The sequence below is a fragment of the Corylus avellana genome, chromosome ca9 (genome assembly GCF_901000735.1).
Source record: "Corylus avellana chromosome ca9, CavTom2PMs-1.0".
NCBI lineage: Eukaryota > Viridiplantae > Streptophyta > Magnoliopsida > Fagales > Betulaceae > Corylus > Corylus avellana.
In genome coordinates, this window is record NC_081549.1 from 18,709,603 (window position 1) to 18,725,925 (window position 16,323).

General features: G+C 35.4%; 2 protein-coding genes across 2 annotated transcripts in view; both read right to left on the reverse strand.

Annotated features, from left to right (window-relative positions):
* Positions 1-2,556, reverse strand: part of LOC132162411 (uncharacterized) — an 11,573-nt gene extending 9,017 nt beyond the window's left edge. Inside the window, exons 1-3 of the mRNA XM_059572644.1 lie at positions 2,011-2,556; positions 483-622; positions 32-228 (exon numbers count right to left, since the gene is read on the reverse strand). Of these exons, the coding sequence (XP_059428627.1) occupies positions 32-228; positions 483-622; positions 2,011-2,556 (883 nt within the window). The remainder of the gene's footprint in view (positions 1-31; positions 229-482; positions 623-2,010) is intronic.
* Positions 2,557-8,034: 5,478 nt separating this feature from the next.
* LOC132161925 (uncharacterized) lies at positions 8,035-11,571 on the reverse strand. The gene is made up of 3 exons (XM_059572146.1): positions 10,972-11,571; positions 9,848-10,015; positions 8,035-9,746 (listed from the first exon to the last, which is right to left on the reverse strand). The coding sequence occupies exons 1-3, from the start codon at positions 11,536-11,538 to the stop codon at positions 8,037-8,039; spliced, it is 2,445 nt and encodes an 814-aa protein (XP_059428129.1). The 5' UTR covers positions 11,539-11,571; the 3' UTR covers positions 8,035-8,036.
* Between the last annotated feature and the right edge of the window lie 4,752 nt (positions 11,572-16,323).

Below are 16,323 nucleotides of genomic sequence, written 5' to 3' on the forward strand. Positions count from 1 at the left end.
TTCTTAGCTCTTCTTCACCTTTGATGCTTACAGGGAAGGACTGACAAGAAGTTAGTGCAATTTCCATCCCTCTTATTGGTATTTCCATTTCTTGCAACTGTTCTCCTAGGTTCATGCAATTGGCTCTGAAGAATGGTAACCAAGGTCTCTCCCACAACATGCCGTCCTGGCATAGGAAGGATGTGAGTTTTAGCTATTTGAACAACCAAAAGCTTAGATGGTTCACATCTGACTCAACAAAATAGCATTTCATAGTATTAAAATTAGTATCCATTAGGCTCAGCAAACTAGCTAAGAGTTTGGCTAAATTTAGCTAAACTTTTGCTGAATCGGATGTGAATGTTCTAAGGGGAAAAGAAGCTAGGAAAGCTAAGCTACCAATCATAATATGCATTAGTAGAACAATTCTTTTTTTTGAAGAAATTAGTAGAACAATTCTGTTATATTAGCTTACCATATTTTTTTGTATGCTTATAATAAACTTAGATCCTGCTTCAGAAAGGGAATTTGCTTGGGAGACAAAGTCAGAGGCAATTGAGTTGTCTGGGGCGAAAAAGGCCTCCGCCAAGTTCCCTAACCTCTTCGAAGCATTTTCAGCATATAATTGGCATGTTTTCCTCACCTGTGATATAGAGAAACCTCATTTTATTTGTACAGTTCAAGGGTACACTTTGACAACTAGAAAGCTCCCGATTCACAACAATTAATTGCTCAAATTACTAGCAATTTGGATAATTAATGTAAAAGAGCACATATGAGACCTACTTACTTAGGTAGGTGGTCTCTATAGAATCTACTTAAATTACTAATAATTCAGACAACTAATTACTGTGAATTTCAATGATTCAATCCATAGTATTGCGAGCCCACATGCCACATACCTAGCTAGTCTATGGCTTCTTGAATTCGGCATAGAATGTAAATACCCTCATGGCCACTTGTAGATTACAAGGGTCTCGATCGGTCCCATTATCAAAGAATCGAGAGTGGAAGCAAATTAAAAACATTGTGGGGGATTCGGATCCCCTCCAATTGGGGAGAAGTTAGAAATTCTCAATTGTTAATCATGGCCATTTATTTTAAATCCAATGGTTTATAAAATCATTTAAACCTCGATAAAACAAAAGCCAGCATTTAATGTCTCAGTTATACAAAAGCAACTAACATTTAATAAACCATTAAATTTAAAATAAAAGGATACTATTAATAATTGGAGAATCTCCAATTTCCCCTCAAGTGGAGGGGATCTCAATTCATGTCAACCTAGGAACATTATCTATTAACCATAACTCAAGAATCATATAATTAATATTAGTTCATGATATTGTTTCCCGACAAGCCCCAAGTAACTAAGAAATCAAGAAAAAAACTCTTTCTCATTGGTTTGGAGTGGCAGACATGGGAGCTTGGAATTTACATCTTGCAAGTATAAAGTGCATGCATAATTGTGTACTGATTGACGGTGGCATAGAAAAAAAGAAAAAGAAAAAGAAAAAGAAAAAGTAAAGAAAAGCATATTAAACTATTCCCCAGCTTGGCCGCTCCTTTTGGTTAACTATTATGCCAATTAACCCATTCCCCACCGTCCCTTTTTCCTTAACAAAAAGGGTACATCTAGCCCTACATCGACAAGGAGGCTTATCTCGTCCTATCGAACAACCCGTCATGTAAAATGAAGTGACTTAAAACTGTAGTAAATTTAAAATAAAGATGTTTTGTATGAAAAAGTGCAAAAAAAATAAATGAATAAATAAATAAATAAATGATTTGTAGTAATCTGTTTTTTTTTTTTTTAAAATATGAATATTAATAAAAAATGATTGATGTGATATAAAAAGTAAAAATGCTGAAGGGTTGATTTTGAGAGGAATAGTATGAAACTTTTTCTAAGTCCAGTGACAAACAAATTAAGCCGTAGTGAAAAAATCCCATCGAATTCGAAGGTAGCTTAACTTAAGCAATATTCAAGAGAATGTTTAGACAAAAAAAATACTAATTAATTATTAATACCTCATTGTAGGCCAGCCGAGGGTATGGAAAGAACATAGCTAGAACAGAAGCCATGGCTCCGAGAGCAGCGCTTGATGCCACACGAATGAGGTGCTCAATGACTTCAGTTTCCACCCCTTGGATTGCTACCCCCACGTACACGATCACAATCTCCCCAAAGGCTAATCTTTTAGTCATCAAGTGTGTCGACTCCGGCAATGCCACCGCAAAAGCACTGAGCGCCACCGCCGCCGCCGCCAGGCCGCTAGTAAACCGGGCAGGCCCGACCAGCCACAAGCCGAGTGTCGAGAGGATCGTAACCTGAAGTGTAGCGTAGAAAGCATGCCAAAAGCCTTTTAGGGTGTCACCAAGTGTCGCGTCTGAGACAATTAGAACAGTTGTAACGTAAGAGAAAGCTGGATATGCTAGCAAGCGTTGGAGGGTAACCGGTCCGTAGAGGGTGGTGCAGCCAACTATGGAGCAGGCCAGAATGGTCCTTAACGCCGACCCTAGGCGCTCGAGCCACAATTCACGGGTTGGGTTCTTTGTGTTCCTTATTCTTTGCATTTGGTGGCAAACAAAGGGACTTTTTAATGTGGTCTTTTTTATTGTCTCTGTTTGTGTTGTAAGCTTCAAGTGAAGAGCTTGGAAGAGGATTTATAGGAGAGAACTAATACAGCACTGGTCTTTTATGGAACCGTACGTTTAGTGGCGGCGGGTATCAATCTTTTAAATTCTACTGTACCTGATTCAACCCAACCAGAACATCAATGCATTGAACTTGGACTCTAGTGTACGTGTACCTAACTACTTTTGAGATTAATTAACAGTGTGAATATTAAGTTCTAAAGTATGGAATTTTGAAAGGAGCATTACGGCAAAATATTGGAGGTTAGACATCGATCGTACGTTTTTATTTTTTGCTATATTAGAATAAGTACTAATAGTACAATTAGTGGGTAAAAAAGCCTTGAAAGTCATTCAAAATGTGGAACCTTCAAGTTATTTATTAGGGTGTTCGAACATATATATACACAGTAAAGTCTGAAATTCTACAATTCTACAACGTCCGTTGAAGCACAAGCTTGGGGGTTCAAGCATATCGGTTCTAGCTAGCTACCTTCTATTTCGATAATAAAGGTTTGTTTATCTAGAAATGTTCTGTTGATGTGGCATACTATTGATTTTTTTTTTCTTTTTTTTTTTCATTTTTAATTAAGATTGACTTAAAGGTGGAATGAGTATGTTGTGAGAGAATACAAAATAGCATTTCTCTTGCTTATGTCCAAGATACAATGCTTCATTACCATATCTTTGTAATATACCGATCTCAGTATAATATGATAATATTCTTTATTTATTACCATATTGACGGTTGGGGAAGAAAGGGACTTCTTCTTCCTCCTCTCCCAAAAATCTCTCTCTCTCTCTCTCTCTCTCTCTCATGCATGCTGGTTCATTAGAAGCCAAAAAGAATTTTCCATCATTTTTCTTACTCCAAAAACAATTATGCTGACTTAATTATTGGAGTATCTTCGTACCCAGCCGGGGCCCCTTTGATGGCTTCTTTGTTTTGCAGACACACCATTGTCAAATTGGAGGGGTCCCCTCTCAGCTCAACCACGAAGAAAACTGTTGAGGTTGCATATTATTGGACCCAAAATCACATCAACATTAACTATTGTAAATATTTTAGGTATCATTTTTTAATTCAGTATTTAATGTGTTTTCGGTTTTTTTACCAACTTCATTCATGATTCAACTATAAATAGGTCATTTTATTATACACTTTACACATCATAAACACAAGCTTATTTTCTACAATTCTATTGACAATATTTTGGATGGATCTAACTATAATATGTGGACTCAAACTATGGATGTTTTTCTAAAAGGGCAAAAATTATGACGTTATGTCACAAGAGAAGTTTATGTACGGTACCTAAACAGAAAGAAGGTGAGACCAACTATGACTTGGATATATTTGTTACAACATCGATATGAAATGCGGCTAATCCAAAGACTTTGAAATGTGGTGTTGCCCAAACCAACATTGAGGCTAGGTATTGCTCTCATGTTGACATAGTACTACATATGAACTTTTGTGGTTACGCTAACTTTTGACAAACATGAGTGCCCCTTAGACTGCTAGTTCTCTTATTCATTGTGATAATCATAGTGCAATATAGATTTTCCATAATAATGCTTTACTTGAGTGCACCAAACATATCAAGATTGATTGTTACTTCAGCCGACATCATTTTTAGCAAGGTACCTTAATCTACAACCAGTCTCCTCCGAAGATTAGCTTGCCAACATCCTCATGAAATCTCATTCACCAGGTTGTTTTGGTGATCTTATTTCTAAATTCAAGTTGACTTCGCCGCTTAGAGTTTGAGGGGGATGTTAGTATAGTACTCTTGTTACAATATTACCATATTTGTGCCAAAATAATTCCATAATATTCTCAGCATATTCACTGCCCTACTTGTGTCAAAATATTTTCATGATATCTTAGCATATTATGGTAATATTCTTCATTCACTACCATATTAGCTATTATAAATATTCTAAATATTATTTCTTGATTTTATAGTTAGTGTATTTCCTTTCTTTTGTCGGCTTCATTCAGCTATAATTCATGAGTTTACTTATAAAAAATATGTAATTTTGTATATAGTTTGTCTTTTTCTTCAAGCACCATTGCTAGCTAGGATCAAATAATCCAATCTTGAATTCTAATATCATCAATGAACATGTGCTTCTTGTTAGTTGCCAGGAAAATTCCAAAGGGCCATTGCAAATGGCACACATGCTTGGAGAACAGAAATGAGAGGAATTACATTCTAAGGTGAAGGAAATAGATGGAAGATGCTCATTAACCCTTCTCTCCGCTGGTTGGCACATATGGCAAATAGCTGACACATATGCGGCACATCCAATGCCTGTCCCTTTAGCCTCTTCGTCACGATAGACGTGGTTGATTGAAATTAGGGCTACGTCCACAGTTTTGCAATTAACAATGTTTTTATTACGACGATGAAAGAATACAAATTACTATAATTTTTTTTTTTCTTCTCTGACTTGGGAGTATACAATAATGTATAAATATATGTGTGTTTGTGTGTCAGCCGCCCTAGCTAGCTAGGGCTATAGAAATTCCCACAAACTCGCTTGAGCTAGCGCCTATCACGTGAAGGTCGAGCAATGTTTTTGTCTGCTTCTCTCGCTTGAGCAAGTTTCTATCTTAAGCTCTCGCTCGCTCGAGCAACCGTCGAGTGAAAATCGAGCAAGGTTTTCATCTTTGCCGGCCGGCTAACTCTCGCAAACTCCGCGTAGAGATCAAGCTCCACAAATTTTACCTATTTAGCATTTACTAACAATAATAATAATTATGGCATGGCTTATCCAGTGCAAGGCTGAGTGGAATCATGGAATTTGAATGCATACTAAAATAATGTATAAGATAATATTATTAAACCTAAGGAAAAGATGAGACACCATACTGTGCGTTTTAATAGAATCGGCTACCATGCATTGTTCGCCTCCATTTGCAAGCTCTTGGAGAAGTTGTTAGTTAGAACCGCTACTCTCTCATATTTAAAATGATGGATTTATAATGCATTATTATTGAATTTTGATCAACTATTACTCTTACTCTCACATTACTTTTAAAATCACTACTAGATTTGCGATGGATATGATTATTATTGACTTTTAATCTAATGGTAATTTTAAAAGTCACGTCAGAGAGTGTGAGAGTGAAAAAGAGTCATTTACTCATTTATTTATTAAACTGATCATATTTTCGGGCATAATCTCTAATGACCCTAAACTAATCCGAAGTGTTTATCATCAATTTTATTTTTCCATGTACTTTTTTCTTTAAAGTTTGATTAAAAAAAAAAAAAACCAGAGTCCAAGACCTCAGAATTTTCCGACGTGGTAAATTGCCACGTCAAAAAATTATGACGTGACAGTTTACTGCATCCGAATTTTCTTAGGTGTAAAATTTTGACACGTCAGAAAATATATAATTTTTAAAATTTTAAAATCCTTAAAAATTTAATGACGTGGCAATATCTAACACGTTAGAATTTATTGACGTGTTTGTTTTGTCACGTCAAAACAAATTAGTGATGTGGCAACAAAACGTGTACTGTAGAAACGACAGAAAATAATAGTTTTTTTTTATAGTGAGCTTATTTTGAATAGACTTTCCATAAATTTAACAAAAATGTAAATGGATTCCTTTTCTCCAAGCCAGCTACAGCTTCTCTCTCCATTTTTTTTGGAACTCCACTTGGAAGACTCTTTTCCCCACTTAATGCCACCGTAAAAGAAGGATTCTAGCTTGATCTCACCACTTGCTTTGAATTTCCTTTCCAGCATATGATTCGCTATTAAGACAAATAATCCTCTCTTCTTTTCAAAAGAATAACAAGTGGCAAGATATGGGAGAAAGAGAAAGGTCGAATTAATTCATTTTTCAACCATCCTTATAGTAAATGAATGAATCTACCATTGAATTTGTGTGGAGTCCATAAATTTAATGGTTGATCTATTGAATTTGTAGAATGAGATGAAGAAAAGATTAAGAAAAAAATTTACGTGAATCATTTCTTTCTTTACGAGTTCTATTGAAATTGTTTGGGTGGCGGGTGTGTAGGTTGGGTTTAGCTGATTTGTCAAAAAATGGTAGCTGATGTGGCAGCTGATCAAATTGACTTCCCTTGAAGGGCTGTAAATATATATCCTTACTATTGTGATTGAACAAAATTTTGGGCCAACTGTAATGTTGTAAGTAACTGTTAGAGAGGCCCATGGGCCATGTGTCAGTTAGTTTGTTGAAACTGATATAGCGGGAAGAGAATTGTACAAAGAGAGAAACGAGAGAGAAGGGGAATTTATGAAAATTGTTTTCTTAGTTTGGGTGGTTTTCCTTGAATATTAATCTCCACGTTTGGATTGTAACCGATTGTTAATGAAGTTAAAATTACCAAATTTTGAGAAGTCATTGTCAATTAATATATGATAGAATATTAATTAAATTAAAAATTTCTTATCAGTTTAAGCTTTTAGGATAACTGATAATTTAACACAATATCAAAATAAAGGTCTCGAGTTTATATCTTATCTCTGTAATTCACAATCTATTTACTGAAGTAAAGTTTGAGCTTAATCTTTTGAAATAAGTGATGATTTAACATTCTTTATAATTTTCTTTGAGGTAAGTGTTGATTTGACACTCTTTATAATTTATCATGATTTAGCGATCTTTACGATTTCTCAAATCACAGTTTCTAAAAGGACTGGAATAGATTCGAAGTGATCTCTTTATTTTGTAGAGATCCACTACAAAATACTAACGTAATTAAGCTGATGATTCCTTTTTCTTTGAATAGTATTTGGAAGAATAAGATTCCTTCAAAAGTGGTGTTCTTTATATGCACGATAGCTTTAGGGAAGATTCCAACTATGGATAGCTTGAGAGAGGCGCATCATACCGGTGGTTAGAGTTGTATGTGTATGAAGAGCGGGGGAACCATTGACCAACTATTGCTTCATTTCGAAGTAGTCAGAAACTTGTGGGAATCGATCTTTCATCTATTTGGGATGGAATGGGTCATGCCCTAATTGGTGGTGGAGTTGTTGGCTTGTTAGAAATGACAGTTTGAAAGACACTCCAATATAGAAGTTCAGAAGATGATTCCATCCATTGTGCTCAGTGTAGCGTATTTGGAGAGAACACAATGCTCAAAAAGTCGAATATTGTTAAGAGAAATGTGACAAAAGTAAAAGCCATTATGTTCTCATTTTTTTAATTTCTTGGAATTTCTTGATTTTTTTTTCTTCCCTTCATTGGGTGTTTCTCTTGTGTACATTCTCTAACTTTGGTTGCGCCCCTCTACACCTCTATTGAATTATTTATAAAAAAATAATAATTAAAAAAAAATTATTAAAAAAAAGGTGAATAAAATTTTAGGAAGATCACTAATCTTACCACTTCAGCCAAGATATTTAAATTTAGATGGATGAGGTATATATTATGTACACAAAGCACTAATTTTACAAGAAATTTCGTTCCAATTTACAAGGCTTGAGGGATTCTCCCATTTGACTAGTTCTTTTACTTCTTTCTCGATCTCCATTGTTTCTCTTATCAAATTGCTGATGCAGAAGCCTAGGCCACTCAAACAAAGAACTATTTGGCTCTTAAGCTTGTCCTCACCTTTGTTAGCACAAATCTTGCCAGCTTCTTCATTCAAGTTTTGAAGAAAAGGGTTTACAATGCTTTCAACCTCTTCTTCATTTGTGCCCAACAGTCCAAATGCATTTGCATTTGGAAATTTTCCTAACTCAATGTCATGAGAAACAATTTTCTTTTGTAACTCTTTTTCCAGTGCTGTAAGGGTCTTGATTGAGGTTACCTTTTCGAGGCATTTCAATGAAGAGCTAACTTTTTTCTTGAATAACTCTAGATTATTATTCATGTGTTCTTGGAGCTCCTTAATATCAACTCTTGATATTTCTGTTACTTGTGAGATGAATTCTATTTGATAGGCCAAAAAGGGTAGAAGGTCCACCATCTTTAACAAAGATCTGAGGAGCTTACCATAACAAGAGCCATGGAAAGGCAAGAACCAGAAATTAGGCTCCAACTCTGCCTCTGCAATGAACTTTTCTAATTCATTGACATGACTTTTCAGCTTGTTCTGCTTTTCTCTCAGTGCCAGAAAGGTTGGAGCTTGCCCGTTCTTCTGGCTGGAACAAGGAACCATGTTGATCCAATCTTCAAATGCCCCCAAGCTCCTTGAAAGTTCAGTTTTGGCCAGAGTTGCTGCTCTTGCAGGATTCAAGAGAATCTCTACAATGAGGAAACAAATTAATCCAATGCAGGCTTCTGTGATTCTAGCAATTGCAAACTCACTTGGACGACCATAATTTTTCCTACCTAATATTAATAAAGCCCCTGTAACTGCTGAAATTCCACCAGCTTTTCCATACATTCGGCTATGCATTAGAAAGCTAGTGAAAACAGTCCAAGGTAGTAGTAGCATGAACCTTAAATCCTCAAATCTTTGGAAAATAAAGCAGCATAGGATTCCATAGACTGATCCCATTGCTGTGCCTTGTGCTCGAGCATTTGCAACTGTAAATATGGGTTGTCTTCCTGTTACAAAACTGATGGCAATCGTGAGTCCTGACCAATATCCATTTTCTTTGGTATATATCAAACCAAACAACACAGCAAAACCTAGAGAAAGTGAACACTTGAAAGCAAAAACCAAACTCTGGTTGCTTGGTTTTATGTCAAGACTGCTCCAAGCCCTATTGAAGCTACTACACACGTCTTGTTTTTCTAAAGCACCGGATTCTTCAGTGTCACACTCAAGTATTCGAGCAATGGGAGAGTCATCTATGAGGAGTTTCAAACAGAAGAAGAAGAAGAAAACTGGCAGCTCTTTTTGGGTAATGGAAATGTTATGGAACTTCCAGAGGGACTTGTCTAAAATTTTTGCATCAAAAGGCATAGAGAACTCAGGCTGCTTGAATTTTTGGCCTATATGTACTTCCAAATTGCCTAAAACTTCTCTGAGTTCTTCATCCATCATGCTAACAGTGCAAGAAATGCAAGAAGTTAAGGCCATTTCCATCCCTCTTATTGGTATTTCAATGTGTCGTAACTTTTCTCCTTGGTCAATGCAACTGCGGTTTAAGAATTTCATCTGGGGTCTTTCCCATAGCATGCCTTCCTGTTGATCACAAGGAAATGGCTGATTTCAGCATTTGCATAAAATTGGGTTCAACATATATATATATATATATAGTAGAAGCTTTGCCAATGGTTGCTTACTTGATTGTCTTTTATACTTTGAAGAAGTTTGGCTCCTGCTTTACTAAGGGAGCTTGCTTGAGAAATCAGATCAAGGGCAGTTGTGTTGTCTTGAGCAGAGAAAGCGTCCATGAAGGTTCTTAACCTCTCACAAGCATTTTCACCATATAACCGCCATGTTTTCCTTACCTGTAATGTAAGGAAATAGCAGATTTCATAAGACAAATGAGTCGAAGACCAAAGACAAAGCATCTTTGTCTTGCTTAGAGCATCTCCAACAGATGATCTAAATAACTATTCATAGTCAAATATAGTTATTTTGAGCTATGTTTTTTCCTCAGCAAACACTTCAAAATAATTTTTTTTGCTAAAATTTGTTACAGTGAACTTTCATATTTGAAAGCCCATTGAAGCATCTTGCAAGCATTTTTTTTTATTATTTTTTTTTCTCATTTCTCTCTAAGTAAGGAATAAACAACAATAAAAACAATATTTAAAGAAAGTAGAAAGTTGCATAGTTGTTTCTGTTGAAAATTGTAGTAAGAAATATGTTACATGAATAATGTTATTTATGATCCGTTTAGGATTGTAATTTCAATAAGTGCGATTTTAAAAATTGCATTTTTGAAATCGCTACTTTTTAAAATCGCAAAGGTGTTTGGTAAAAAAGGTTAAAAAATACTTTTTTATTAAATATTTGTTAGGAGAAATCGTAATTTTGGTTTAAATTCGTGTTTTTTCAAATAAGCACTCCTAACCTGCTTATAAAAATCGCAGATTTTTTTTTTCTATTTTAAATCGCAATGCCAAACGCCTTACATTTTGCAATATCTTTTAAAAACGCAGATTATTCTTGTGAAATCATAATCCCAAACGCACTCACTGTTATATGACTGTCATATAATTTAATGATATAGCAGTGAAAATCAATCTTTAGATTAACACTTTTTTTAAAAAAAAAATTAAAATAAACATTAATTTTTACTGTCACATCATCCTAATTATATAATCATATATTAAATAGCATTACTGACGCCCATCCAAAAGTTACTTGTCTTTGTGAATTTATTATGGTTTGGATTAAGAGATAGCCAAACTTATTGAAAGAGTAAATTAAATTAGCATGCAAATGAATTAGTAATTACCTCGTAGTAGGCTAGGTGGGGGTAGGGAAACAACATGGCCAGGACAGAAGCCAAGGCTCCGAGCCCTGTACTAGCCGCGACATGAACCGGGTGCATGAGAGCTCCAGTTTTTGCACCATGAACCACAGCACCCACATACACAATCACAATCTGCCCAAATGCAATCCGCTTACACATCAAGTGCGTCGACTCCGGCACAGCCACCACGAACGCATTGACTGCCACCGCGGCCGCCGCTGCCCAAACGGTAAACCAGCCAGGTCCGATCACCCAGAGGCTGAGTACGGAGAGCGCCATAACCTGAAGAGTAGCGAGAAGGGCATGCCAGCAGCCTCTCAGGGCGTCTCCTAGCGTCGCGTCGGAGACGATCAGGATGGTGGTCACGTAAGAAAAAGCTGGATATTCTAGTAATTGCCTGACGGGCGGTGGGCCGTACAGGGTGGTGCAGGCGACTATGGTGCACGCTAGAATGGTCCGAAATGCGGAGGCTAGACGCACACGCCACAGGGCTTGCGTTTGCTGATCTGTTGTTGATGGCATTTGGCAATTGTTTAGTGTTGTGGGCATGAGAGTTGTTGTGTATATATATGCAAAGGTTGTTTGTTTGTTCCAAAGAGTTGGGACATCTGGGTTTGTAGGAGAGGAGAAATGTGGAATTAAGTGTTTTAAGGAGTAATTTATAGTGTGAATAATTGAAGACTTGAAGTCTTAACTTCTTCCAAAGAGTGTCCAGTTGACAGTTGTCTTTTGCTATGGTGGCCCGCCTCCCCCAAAACAAAACATTTTTCTTTACAAGGTCTAAATAATTTTTTGGGTTCATGCATGTTGGCAAAGTCGGAGTCTTATTCGATTCGTGTAGATGTGACGTTTTGTATGAGTCTAAGATTTGCCTGACAATGATAGGTAGACGAAATGGCCCTACCCTTGAAAGATTTTTCGTCTTTTTTTTTTTTTTTTTTAATTTTTTAATTTTTATGTAGCACGAGTTTATACTTGAGATAGAGATAGAGAGAGAGAGCCAAGACAATTTAACATCATTCGTACGTATAGGTTGTTGAGTAATGAATGGTAAATCCTCATGCTAATTAATGTCATAGTTTTAAATTTATAAATGGTTGATGAGTCTCATTAATTGCATAATCCTATTAATTTTTAGAGATAATTTAAGTAGAATTAACTGATATAATTAACTTAAAAAGATAGAGTTGCACACTTCAAAAAAAAAAAAAGATTGTTGCAATGTGAGAAATAGGAGGGAGGATCAAGGATGAAAAAAGAAAAAAAAGAAAAAAAGAAAAAAGAAAAAGAAAAGAGAGTTGATGTATAAATAAGGGAATCAATAATAAACTTGTTAATACAATGACCATGCACGCCTAGTTCTCGATATAGAAGTCATGCAAAAAAATTAAGAGTCAGAGTGGCGCATCGTTGGTGGTGGCAGCACCACCTCCGATGCTTAAGTTAGTGAGAGAGAGTGAGATTAGGTTTATTTGGAGTATGAAGGAAAGTGTGATTAGGGCATGTTTATGCTAGTCCTCCCCCTCACCTTATGTAAACTCTACCCTAATTTAGCAGGGGGGGTCTGGTGAAGGCGAGTGTTGTCGGCCAAGGATTTGCTTTGCGGATTGGCCTTGTTCTAGTAGCCCCTCATTCGATCCCTAGCATGACATTCTCATTCCAAAACTAAAAATCAGTACTGAGAAATTTAAAAATTTAAAGGGAGTTAATTATGTGTAAATAATATGAGGAAAAGTAGTATAGTTTATGCCTCATATTGAGAGAGGTTCATCCATGAGAGATGACTCGGGAAACGTATAATATATATATTTTATAATTAAGATTTTATTTTCTTCCATCAAAATAATCCTATTAATTTATTTTGAAGCAGTAGAATGGTGGTTAATTAAATTAAGCATAAGCATCCATATTTTATCCTTGATTTCATTAATTATTTGTACTAAATTAAAGCTTGAAATGCATGTCTCAAGTGAATTAACTTGATATTTGACTTCTATTGTCTGTCATTTTACATTGAGAGAGATTTCCAGATTGTGTTTTTTTCATTACTAGCATCCAACATTCAAGGAACTGTTTGTTTGCTTGTATCCCAATATATATATATATATATATTGGGTGGCAGGGAGAATAGGAAAGACTTTTTGTTTCTCCACGTACACTTGGCGAATTGTGGAGAACAGACAACCAAGGAAAATAAGTGAACCAAAACCCCTGCAAGATGCTAACCACATGCTCTCACCAACTAGCTAGCCAATCACAATGACACGTCATTTAGCATGCAACACAGACAAAAGAGTTTGCCGTATTAAGTCGATTTGAGATATACATGACAAATCAATATGCCAATACTCATTCCTCAATCGACATATTTTAGTGATCAATGCTTTTCTCTTAGAATAAATATATTTTTATAAAAGACATATGAAACAATACAATTAATACTATTTCCTAGCATAATAAAAAGTCTAATTGTTGCTTTCTCAACTAACAATAATGAATGCTTATAAACAGTCCTAATCATTAAAAAAAAAAAAAAAATCAAAGATGAAAATAAAGTTTTCGTCCAAACTAATTAAGTTAGAGGATATTCTTTTAATTCAGTTTATTAAATTGATACATTTTTAATATAAGCTTATATTTGTCTTTAAAGTATGCGATTCTCACATGTATTTTTAATATAATGTCTTTAGAATATGCGATTCTTACATATAAGAATCACGTGTGCTCTAGCCTCTAATGATAAATATCAATTTCATAGACTGAGTTGACAAAATTTTTACTAACACAGTTTAAAGAAGAACTTTGTTCACTCACCAATATACCTGTATTTTTTTTTTTTTTTTTTTTTCTAAGCCCGCACTAATTCGCCCACTAAAAGAATATAATGCTAATTAGACTTGTGCTTTGAAACGGACAAAATTATAGCATGTATCAAATATGAAACGACAAAGGTTTTATGTTTGGGACCGGAAGAAATACTATTTAGTAAACTTTTATACGATTATTATATTATTAAGAAGACGTGACAGTAAAAGTCAACCCTTGATTTTTCTTTTCCACAATACGTTATTTGGATAAATAACATTGGCAAGTGGATTGGCCGTGTTGGATGATATTTTGGAGTTATTGATCCAATGGGGTCGTTGGTACTGGAATTAACCAATCCGACAATCATGAGATAAACTGCAGGGTACCCCTCCGATTTGTTAACCACCCATATGGTGGATGGAGCTCCCTGTGCCCTAGGGTAAGGGGCGCGCCAGGTGTGGCAGATTAGGGCGAACGCTGTCTGACTGGGTGCAATAGTTGGCGACTTGGTCGGCCAACTCCCAAGCCATTCATTTTATAACATGAATTCAAGACCACGACATAAACAATTTCAACTTGAAGCAGAGTTCATTAATGATCTTGTCATTTTGTGGGTTCTTTTTTCTTTTCTAAAACAAAAGATATGATATATACATAAAAGAAAAGACATTAGGTTTTATTCATTGTAGGTGTGAGATTTATGGGAATTATAACAAGGAGATTAAAGATATATCTAGAATTTTTAGTGAAAAATACATTTTACCTCCCTAACTATCCACTTATTTGCACTTTGAACTTCAATGTTTAAAAAGTGACACTTGACCCCCTCCCCCCACCCCCCGGGGGCAAAAAAACTTTTAAATTGTTGTAATTCGACCGTTTTAACTTTTTTTTTCCCAAAATACTCTCATCCCAAGTTAAAAAAATAAAAATGAAGGGGTGTCCGTTTTGGGGTGGCCGGCCACCCCTTAATTTTTAATTTTTAATTTTTAATTTTTATTTTTTTTTTGGAAAAAAAAAAAAAAAGGTCAGAATGGTCGAATTGCAATAATTTGAAAGTTTGGAGTTGCCAACTGTTACTTTTTAAACATTGGAGGTCAAAGTGCAAATTGGTGAATAGTTCAAGTGGGGTAAATTGTATTTTCCCCGAATTTTTATCTCAAAATAACAACATCCTTAATATTAATACTAAATATTTTTCATATATATATATGTCATCTTCCTTCTCTAGGTGCTTAATCTTGTTATATATCTACCATTTTCATTCTAGAGGTAGTTAACCTTTTTCAACAGGTTAAGACCGACCTCTAGACCTCATTGACAAGTTGGAGGGCTGTGCCATGAGAAAAAATTGCAGGCATTTTTTCATCTGCATGTTGGAGTAAGACAAAGAATCATAGCAGACCAGTAAGTGTCAACTATTGGAACTCTTTGATATTTGAAAAAGAAAGAAAAAAAAAATCTAACCATATTAAAAATCCCAACACTAGCTAGCATGTTTTTTCCATTCCTTTGGACTGATCTTGCTATCATGTTTGGGTGCAACTCCAAAATTGTCTGTTAGGGTTATGGTTAGTCCTGGCAGTCTTCAACGATGTGGTTCGACCACAATTACATACCTAGGACTCTATAGTGCGGCCAATCGAAGAAGACCTAGATGATGACTTTGACTAGTTCTGCAATTGACACTCAAATTTCAATCTATTTATTTTCATATACCCAAAACAAAAACCAAGATATGGAGATATCAAATTAGAGACCCTATCTATGCCAAGGGATCCTTCATTTGGTTCAAAATTCCCTACGCCACCAATGCCTTTTCAATTCCTTGTGCGCCTTTGCTCGTGCAATTTGGGGAGAAAAAGGAAAAGCCGGATCTACTTCGGCTTGTTCATGCGATTTGGGGGAAAAAGGGAAAACTAGAATTCATACAATGAGTTCATGCTTACTTGTAGAAGAAAAGGGAAAAATCAAGAAGGGTAAATCGATTTTGGTAATTTTTGAAATGATGTGACGTGGTTTAAAATAAACATGTAGTTCAAATGACACGAATTATAACCTGCTAAATAATATATATGATGTGGCGTGTAGGACATGTGTCACATTGTGATAAAACTTGACATAGCATGCTGTTAAATTATTGGACAAATATACCAATTACGTTTATCAGATGCCCACAAGTACCATCTATGATACTTTTTGAAACCACGGAGTCCATTTGATTTCACGTTAAATTATAGGTTTGTAAAAACGATTTAACCCTTTAAAGTAACAATGCCACATGGCATGTACAGTTGGCACGTAGAATGCCAAATGAGAGCTTGTAACATTAATTGATTGGTCTAAAATGGTATATCATTAATTAATTGGACGATAGGTTGACAACGAGACCTTTTGAAATTAGAGAAAAATTTAGGGGCCTAATTGTTAAAATCAAAAACCTAAAGACCAAATTAAAATTGCATGAAAACCTAAGGGTTGGATTTGATTTTTCCCATATTAATAACCTGATAATGATACCATATG